Genomic DNA, 10,008 nt, shown 5'->3' with positions numbered 1-10,008 from the left:
GGCCTGCAAGGCGGATGGGGTCCAGTTGTGGGGGAGGAGGACGTTGCCCAGGGACTGCCCATAGTGTTTTGTGCTGTGTCTGCCGCTCTTGCCGTCCTTGTCTGTTATGCGCCATATCCATCACTGGCATGGCAGTTGTAGATAGGTATCCTGGCACTGATCAGTGTCCGGTGGCATTCGAGCGCCAGCATTTGCCAGTTGTAGGTACGTTTCCAATGCTGTGTCCGCATGTACTAGAAGTGGTGACTGTATTTGCTCTGGGAGCTTGAGTAACCACAATGACCATAGGGACCAGTCTGGTAGTAGGTGGCTTTCAATTTTCATATGCAGTTTGCACCATAATGCTGATGGTGTGTCATTGCCCAGCATCGTCTCATTTGTGGCGAAGTGCAGTTGTTGCTCTGGCGTGCGTGATAATCGTTGCAATGTTAGTGACTTCACTGACTGATACTTGTGCGCAGTTGGAGTGTCTAGCAGTAGATCCCTGCCGGTATCTGCTTGTTCACCTAGACGGTTGAGAAGTATTAACTGCTTGCTCTAGTCGTGTTCAGTCCCAGCTGTCCTCATCATACATTTGTATAAAGCAAACCACACTTCTGGTAAGTCTGGGTGAATGGGCAGCAGGTGGAGTTTGATAGATGGTGGGTAGTTCCTGTTGTGTTCATTTTGTGTTTGTCCCAGTGTGTTGTCGCTGTGCAGTAGTTGCTTGGCGTTGTTCGGACCAACTGTGGTGGTCTGATGAGGTATGGCCACTGTTTGTGAATGGCGAGGGCGGCAGGGTAGCACCATTGTTCATTACCGCCGATCGTCGTTGTCCCTTCGTTATGTAGTCTAACGATGTTAGTATCCACATAAGCACTCTTAGTACTATTTTCAGTGTTCGTTAAAGGCGCCGTGGCTGATGGAATTTCAATATCACAGTCCTTATGTGTGTGCTTATGTGACAATGGTTGCATTGTTGTGTGGGTATTAAACACAAAGCTATTGCAAATTTCCGTCTTGTAACCGCGAGAAGTCGTTAGATAAACACTCACAACACTTGCTATCGTTGACTGTAGCTGGCTGACCATCGACGTGTGTAGGATCCACGTTGGCAAGGTGTTGGATTCTCACGTAGGGTGCAGGTGGGGCTACTAATGTAGGAGTTGGGTAATGAACACGATGCTCATGATCGGTAATGACTGTTAATGTTACTGATTCACATACACAATATTTATTTATACACATTATATGGACAGATACAACCTAAACACTTGGCGTCTCAGAACATACTGCCCAATGTCTAGAGATACCATTTTTTGCAGCGATATTCTTGGGGACGGAAGTCCATAGAGCTTGTATCCCCACATATTTGTTGCTACTGTACTGGGTCTTTTTTGTGGTGGGTTGGTATTTGTTGTCTACAAATTATTATTACTGCTTACTGGTGTTTTAATGCCAATAGAGTTGCGATTTCATTAATATAAGGTAGTTTGCAAATGTGATTGTATGATATTTTTGGGAACTGATGACCTCAGATCTGAAGTCCTATAGTACTTAGAGCCATTTGAGCCATTTTGAACGATATTTTTTTTTTGCACTTTTTAGTGCTTTAGGTGTTCAGAATAAGTTGTGCTAAACTTTGTGCTTGTCTTTTACAGGAGTGATGAATAACAGGAACTGAAGGTTAATTGACCTACGTATGCTCAACTTTAAATAAATACAGCGAAACAAAGTATTTATAGTTTGCTTTTCAAGGTCGCTACTAGTTAGTACACAACTGAACATTTCTCCAGACCACTGTTATATTTGTAAAAGTTGCATGATTATTCCGATAAATGAGGACAGAATGTGCAGTACCCACCACTTTGTTTTCGAGAGAGAAACCCTCATTCATATGCATGCAGCAAGTTTTTAATAGCAAAACCCACTCTGTAGCACTTGTTTCCAAGCACAGAGGCGTCATGGTATCCATCCCACCCTAACCTACAACACAATAACAGATTCTAATGTAACCTAACCTTTACCCCCTCCAAAAAACTGACGAATGAAATCGGACGCTATGTGGTCATGATGTGGCTGTCCGCCCCGATAACTCAGTGGTCAGCGTGAGGGATTGCCGTCCTACGGGCCAGGGTTTGATTTCTGACTGGATTGGAGGTTTTTTTCGCTCAGGGACTGGGTGTTGTGTTGTCTTCATCATCATTTCATCCCCATCCGGCGCGCAGGTCGCCCAATGTGGCGTCGAATGTAATAAGACCTGCACCAAGGCGGCCGGACCTGCCCTACAAGGCGTCTCCGGGCCAATGACGCCAAATGCTCATTTCCATGATGTGGCCGATGTCATCGGACGACATCTGGCTGCGGTGTCTGACGACCTTTGTCGGTGCCTCTGTGAAAGCAGTCTGAGCTGTTGAAAGAACTGAACTGGTATACTGTTGAAAATAGACGAAAACTATTCCGAGAAAGTCTGTTAACACATTTTCCAGTACTGGCTTTTAGTGATGATGCTAGGAATATGCTACAACCCCTTACGTATCACTCCCATAGGGATCATGAGGATAAGATGAGATTAATTACAGTATGCACAGAGGCATTTCGTTTGTTCTATATGTGAACAAAACCGGACAAAGCCGTAATGACTGGTACAGTGGGACATACGCTCTGCTACGAATTTCACAGCAAATCGTAGAGTAAAGATGTAGATGTAGATTACTTCTAGAATAAGAAAAATATTGTGATCCGAAGTGAAGTGATTACAGTGTAATTTATTATTTTAAAAACAACAGCGTAATTTATTTTCTTAAAAACAAAACATTTCTCTTAACAGCACTTGCTGTTTGCATTACCAATAATCTGCTGGATCACAAAGTGGACGTTTCTCGTATGTGGTGCGGTCAACTGCAAACTCACTCTTAACTCTTACCTGTTTCAGACTTCCGTTTGTGAATGCTTTAATAGTAATATAGTTCTGGTGGTGTGTTATCTTAACTTTTTAAAAATTATCAGTTTTTTGTAATTGTTAATGGCTGAAGGCTGAAGGCAAAACAGAATAATTATTTATGACGAAATAGCGTATCCACACTGAAGGCCAAATAAATGAATCAAAGTAGCCAGGTCAACTGAAGAACGGATACAACCCGTTGGCTTTGACCAATTATGTCATAGATGACTCATTGTTATTAATGTCTTAACTGTCCAGCCATAGATAAAAAATCGGTTGTCTGCTGTGGATAAGCGCCATCATTGTAAATTGAAATAAATGAATGTGTTTTTAAAAGACAGCAGTAGACATTGTGTTATATTTTTTCCTTTGCATTCATTTAAATAATCGGTTCTTTCCAATTAATTCGGTACTTAATTTCATTCTTAGTGAGTTTGAGGTAATTTGGAAGAATAGTTTTCCATTTAGAAGAATTTTTAGTCTTTTTATTTTGCAGTTATGGATTTTTCTATTCCCATGAATGTGGAAGACTTAAAGCAGGCTCTGGGCGTAGGCATGATGGCAACCATTCGATTTTTGCAAATTCCTGGTCTTCTTGCTGATTACGTTTGATGTCGCGAGTGTAGTGAACTTATGCGCCTGATAAGCGTGTCTGCTTGTCGAACGATTTGTTCATGTGGAGCTGTAGCGCTTAATTAGACGAGGAACGTAGAGGTCAACTGAAGTACAGGATGTCGTTATTTTCCCATTCAATAGTACTAGTATCCTATACTTCAGTTGACCAATATAACTCAACTGAGGAATGGGACGGAAATTTTATTGTTGTCGGTTTTGCTGTCGTCGCTAGCAAGACTACAATAATTTTCAGTCGATACTACTAGTATGGAAGGCAAAAAAAAGTATCCCATACTTCACTCTCCCTATATACATCAACCGGAGCATGGGATACAAATTTTATGTGTGTCTTTTGTTTTCGCCTTTGCTTAGTTCAACTGAGATAGAAGATGCCAATGTTACGTACGTCGATTTCTTCGTTTTCGTTAACACTGTTATCCTATTCTTCAGTTGACCTACACAGGTCAACCAAACTATGGGATATAAATTTTACGTATGGCGGTCTTTTCGCCTTCGCTAATAATACTGTCTACCTAAGAACAGAATGCTAGTAGTAGCGGAGGCCAAAAAACAAGCACCTGAAAATTTTGTATCCTGTACTTTAATTGATCTATGTACAGATCAGCTGAAGAATAGGATACTAATGCTAACGGAAACGAAGAAATCGACGTACGTTAAATTTGTATCCAGTACTGAAGTTAACCTATACAGACTGACTGAAGTTCGAGATACAACTCATATATATATGTCAACTGAGATATTTCGTCCTAAAGTTACTTGTATCCCCTTATTTTCTGTATTTTTTTACAGAAGAACTCGTACTCAAACAAGCGATATCCTTAACATTATGTTCGAAATATTAACGCACGTGATATATGCCTACCATCCGTTTTCTCTCTACTGCATTTCCTTCTTTATGAACACTCGCCTCTACTGTTAAATCTGTGTAATAAATCATCTCTGGCAAAGTCTGACGTTATTGCTCAAAGCCGATGGATTGTATCCCGTTCTTCGGTAGTCCAAAGTAGCCAGTATATATCTATGGTCTATGTCAGTACACAATATAGAAAAACAGTTGGTAGTTCCTGAGATATATTTTTTTCTGACAGTACAGTAAAGGTCTTTGGTTGCCGGCTGTATGTGATGTGTTGTAGGCATGCGAAATTTTTCCCGGAGATTTATTATATTTTTGAGTCTGTAGAGCTTGTAATTCGAAGAAGTTAAAAATGGAGAATGATATTTTAGACTCTTTAGAAGATCTAGGGTAGCAGTTTTTATTGTCAATGTGTAACTTAAAAATGCTAATGTGACATTGGTGACCCAACCCAATATTATGAATTGTTATGCCATTTATAGGTACACCGGTCCACTGCTTGACGATTCCTGCTTGGAAAAAGCTTTAGATGGTGGTCCAAAATCCGTCGAGTACACGGCCCTTGTGGAATGGATCTCAAAAGAACTCCAGACACTTTACCATTTGGAAGAACATGTTAACGCAATCACAACTGCAGAGGATTCTAGTTCGTTCATGCTAGAACTCAGTAGTTTCTTGAAGGAGTTGGGTAAGCTCCCTTCATTTGGAACATTTATCACACAAAGTATCTAAAAGATTGCACTGATACTTCATAGTAAGATTGGCCATATCAGTTGATTTGGGAGCACCTGTCTCGTCACATAGTTTTCTGTTAGAAAGTGAAAACGAATACTAGCATAGAGAAGCTGTTATACGTCAGACTACTTGTACAAAATGTATACTTTACATATTGTTAATTGCTTAACTTCGGAGAGCAAATTTTGTTGTGCACGTTGCAGTGGTCAGTATCAGCAGCAAGAAAAATAAATTTCTACCATGAATGACCCTTCTAAAGTGGCAGTCCGCCTGTAAGTGAAAGATTTCCCTCGGTATTCAGTTCAAAGCAATGGTTCCTTCATTTCTTGTTCTCCTGTGTTTCTACCTTGAGGAAGTTTGAGTGTATTGCAGTAAATTACCTGAAACTCTTATTTCTGATTCACAGTCATTGGAATTGCAGACGCCAAATAAAATTGTCACTGCCCAACTCAACCTAGACCTTGGACTGTGCCACAATTTTTCACCACTACCATGGTTTTGTTATATGAAACATATTTTGATTATCTTATTTTTGCAGTTTCTGTCATTCTTCACGATAGAAAATACAGTGTACTTTCTCATCAGTGTCAGACAAGTATTATGATGTGTTTACCGGGCAATTGTCAGAAAGATTTAGAGATTATGAGAAAAATATTCACACCAATATATGTAACTAGTTGCAGGACATCTTTATAACAAAAATAACTTTTTGGCATTTATAAATGTTTGGTTAAGGTGGAATTACAGTGTTGATGGCTCTCACGCTCCATGATCTAGTTAGTAACTCATTTCTGTTGATCGTAGCTGATTAGGTGATAGTAGGCTGTATGATAGTCAGTGAGAGTCGCTGCATCGACTTATTTCAAAACCTACGCCTTGCATTAAACGAAATGCCCTGGTTTATGAGGCTGTGTTTCAGGGACCTAAGAGAACAGTATAAATTTTAAGGAATATTTGTTTTCTGCCATCTTGTTTACTCCTTCAATTCAGGATTAGTTGTCATCACGTCCCATAATTAGCTGAGCAGCAATGTGAAAGCTGCTGCCACAATAAATGCACTTTTACTAAATTTACTAATTTCTTAAAAAATTATAGGCCCAATGTTTTTGTACGGGGAATCAGAGGACTTTATTTTGAACTCAGCTATATCATATTTTGTAGAGCATTGGTAGTCAACCTAATCTCTACCGCCCCTAAGTAGAACTTACAAATCTTTTCATGTGTGATGAGGTGTTACTGTTTAAAAGTATTTTGTTTAGATTTTAATCAAATTTTGACAAAGTATTTGGTATGTTATTTTTGTTATATATACTAACTTTGAGGAAAAGTGTTTTATAAATTTTATCAAGTAAAGTTACTGTGCTACTTTATAAATAATCATTACTGTGGAGCAGGGGGACTGATGACCTTAGCTGTTTAGTCCCCCTTAAATGTCCCAACAACCACCACCACCATTACTGTGGAGCCAGTGGTCAGTTAGAAAATTTCACTAGTTAACAGAGATACAAAATTGGGCAGTTGGTAAAAAAGGTTGACTACCCCTGGTGTAGTGTTTTAGTGATCCCTTACTTGTGTTGACAGACTGAACCATAGTGCAGCCTGAGTATTAAGTTCTTCATTTCAGGAGTGAAATTGAGGGAAGTGGGATCATTATAAGCTTCGAATTCTATCCATCTGCTTTGACCCATGACATAATGGTGTCATGGTGTGTGACGTCACTGTGGTGCAGTGTTTTAGAGTTGGTTTGTGTTTGTAGATGTTGTGTTGTATATGACGGCACCCTCTGGTGGTGGATGTTGACGTGTTGAGTTTAATGTATGGTATCGAGTTCATTCGTGTCTTGGTTAGCATTGTCAAATGTTAGTTCATTTGAGTCTTGGTAGTCTTAATATGGATTTGGAAGTGTCTGCTTTGTTTTGAGAGTTATGGTTTCTTCCCTTTTGTGTGTGTGTGTGTGTGTGTGTGTGTGTGTGTGTGTGTGTGTGTGTGTGTGTGTGTGGTGTTGGCAGCCAATCCAAGTGATTCTGTTGGTAAGTAATTTTTGTTTTGGTTTCATGTGTAGTAATTCTGATATTTTATCTGTTTTATATTTATGGTGTTTCAGTTGAACTAGTGACTATGAGGGTTTTAGGGTTTTGGATTTGGTGGTGTTTTGTGGGTTATGTAGGTGTGTGAAGTTTGTGGTTGTGATTTTTTTTATTTATGATTTGCCAGTAGGTATCAAGAGCTGCATTTGAGCTCCGTAGTTCTAGCGAAGTGTCCATTTCCCGTTTTTGAAATTTTTGGTGTAGGTTTTTTGGTATCGAGGGCATCATTTGAGCTGTATAGGTCAAGAGAAATGAGACATTCCTGTGTCGTTTGTATTTTTGTTCACGTTTGTTGACATGTGTATACAGTGACGATATCATTGCCAGTTTGTATACAGTGGAAGTAGGCATTTCCACCATATTGATGACATGGGTCAATGCAGACGGGTGGAATTGGATGCTTCCCTAATGCCGGGAAGTGACTTCAGCATTTCGTGGCTGTCAAGCTACAGTTTAATAATTAAGTTTTGTATAGATTTTATTGCTTTCACACATTTTTCTCCCCATTTGGGGGTGGTTCTGTATTTGTACCGCAACCATGATTGCGAAGTAACTGTAATTACCAATAAAGTGTAACTTTTTGTGGTATCCTGGTTCTTAACTAGAAAATACTTTTAGAAATGTAGGTCTATAGTTATAACAAAAGTTTGAACTTAAGGTAGGAAGTCAAAATAGTTTTTACCAGAAAAGGTTAAAAAATACCTACTACTCAGCTTACATAAAGCAGTTACAAATGAATAGTGTATTTTTAGCTTCATAATTTTCTTTGAAGTGTTAACTGCTCTTGTGGATAGGATTTGTCAGATTCAATATGTATTACATAAATAAGAATTTCATAAAAATGCTGTATCTGCATTTTGTAATAGGATGTGCATATAGCCAACTTACTGGGGGACATATGAGTGAAAGACTGGGATCGAGGAAGAACCGGATGTTACTTCTGGACTTTCTTCTGACTGAGCTACAGGCAGCACGGATGATCCAAGTCAATAAACCAGATGACTCTAAAACGATGCAAGTTGAGTTGGTAAGTTTGATTTTGAGATGATGCATTCACACATCATGCAAAAGTAATTTTCATTATGTCATGGCTGTGTAGTAGTTAATGTAGGGGATGTTTCAGAATATAACAGTTCTTCTAGCTAAATGGAACTCACTTGAATGTATCAGTGCTTTCGTTTATATTGAATATCACTCACACCCCTTACTGTTCAGTGCAAGATATGACATAGACCTAGCACAATTAATCTTAAAATTCTTTTAGTGACTTTTGAAATCATCGTACATATGGGTTGTAATATTAAAATGATCTAAGTTCACAGCAGACAACTATAATTTTATAAAAGTTTTTTAATCCATAAAAATGTTTTAAACATGTTTAGCTCACATTTATCTTGTTACAATACACCAGTGGGTACTTCGTATTTCACAATTTAAAATTCTTCAATCAGATGAAGCCATTTTCCAACTAAAAAAAGTTTTTTTAGCTTTGATTTAGACAGTCTCATGTTACCTGTTATCTAAGAGACTGGCAACTTTTTACACCATATGAGCCCATTAATCTGTGGACTCTTGTCAGTAGTTTTTGTTTTTTCTTCTTAACATGAGGTAGTTACATTTGGACCTGATATGATCATATACGTACTACATTTAGCCTACTTACTTAAAAGTTCCCTGATGAATAAAAAAGTAGTAGGACCTGGCTTTGTTGTCATGTATCTCTTATTTTAGTTTTCTGATGGACAAAGTACCTGCATTGCATGAAACCTTCATGACAAAATTCTCTTGACCCTAAGGTTTGTGTAATCCTTATCTCTCTCTTGTAGCTGCAGTACTTCTAATTATGTAAGGCTGCAGCACAACCTCATATTTCAAAATAGGCATAGTATGTCCCATGGTCCCGTTTTCAGCATGCGTATGGACACTAGTTTTGACAGCTGGGTAAAGAGATACCATCTGTTACCTCAACATTAATGTGGTTTAGTGTTTTCTTTAGATTTGAATTAAAATCAACATTATTGTTATGGCATGAATCGACATTATTGTTATGGCATGAAACAAGAGACAGAGCAGCCAGTCACATAACAGTATAACATCACTATTGAAGGGCTAGAATTGAGTCACAGGAAGCAAATATGTGGAATAATTATTTCGTTAATGTAGTAAAAAAATATAGGGACAAATGGTTCAAGAGAGAAATAATGGCAGTACATTGAAAGACAAATCTCATAAAATCCAGTGTATGAGCATATCATAAACTTCTCCTTCCAAAATTAATAAAATTATATATTCTCTCAAAAATTAATTCTCCTGAGGTATGAAAACTGCTTTAACATACACATCTTTAGTGCTGAGCTTTGTGTGCATCAATGGTGCTGAAGGCTTTGCTGGTTGCACTATAGTTAGTCAGGGTCGCCCAAGCCAGACAGGCCTCATTGGAGGGGCCTTATGAAGTCTGTCCCACAACTTAGGGAATGAAGGACTCTATTTTTCCCATGGAACTCCACCACCAGTGGGTCGGTATGGTTGTGGCGACCCAAGATTTCCCAAGCTGGGAACTGGCTTGTGCTGCTATATCTCTTCTAACATAAACTCTGAGCATTATTCTTCACAGTGTGAACCACAAGGAAGGTACACTCCTCTTAAAAGAAAACAAACCCTCAACCTAAAGGTGTGCTATGTGCTCATGAGGTGAGTGGATGTTTAGGTAAAACAGTCTTTAGGCGGCAATCCCTAGTCGTGTAAGGTTTGCTCAGGCATGCAGGCATCTGTCT

At 38.9% G+C, this 10,008-nt stretch overlaps 1 protein-coding gene across 1 annotated transcript in view; it reads left to right on the top strand.

Annotated features, from left to right (window-relative positions):
* Positions 1–4,561: 4,561 nt before the first annotated feature.
* LOC126333450 (protein FAM98B-like) overlaps positions 4,562–10,008 on the top strand; it is a 51,627-nt gene continuing 46,180 nt past the window's right edge. Inside the window, exons 1-3 of the mRNA XM_049996736.1 lie at positions 4,562–4,802; positions 4,895–5,100; positions 8,101–8,261. Of these exons, the coding sequence (XP_049852693.1) occupies positions 4,765–4,802; positions 4,895–5,100; positions 8,101–8,261 (405 nt within the window). The 5' untranslated portion in view covers positions 4,562–4,764. The remainder of the gene's footprint in view (positions 4,803–4,894; positions 5,101–8,100; positions 8,262–10,008) is intronic.

This window comes from Schistocerca gregaria, chromosome 2, assembly GCF_023897955.1.
Source record: "Schistocerca gregaria isolate iqSchGreg1 chromosome 2, iqSchGreg1.2, whole genome shotgun sequence".
Lineage (NCBI taxonomy): Eukaryota > Metazoa > Arthropoda > Insecta > Orthoptera > Acrididae > Schistocerca > Schistocerca gregaria.
The sequence above is the reverse complement of the archived record's forward strand: the minus strand, read 5'-3'. Positions and strand labels throughout refer to the sequence as shown.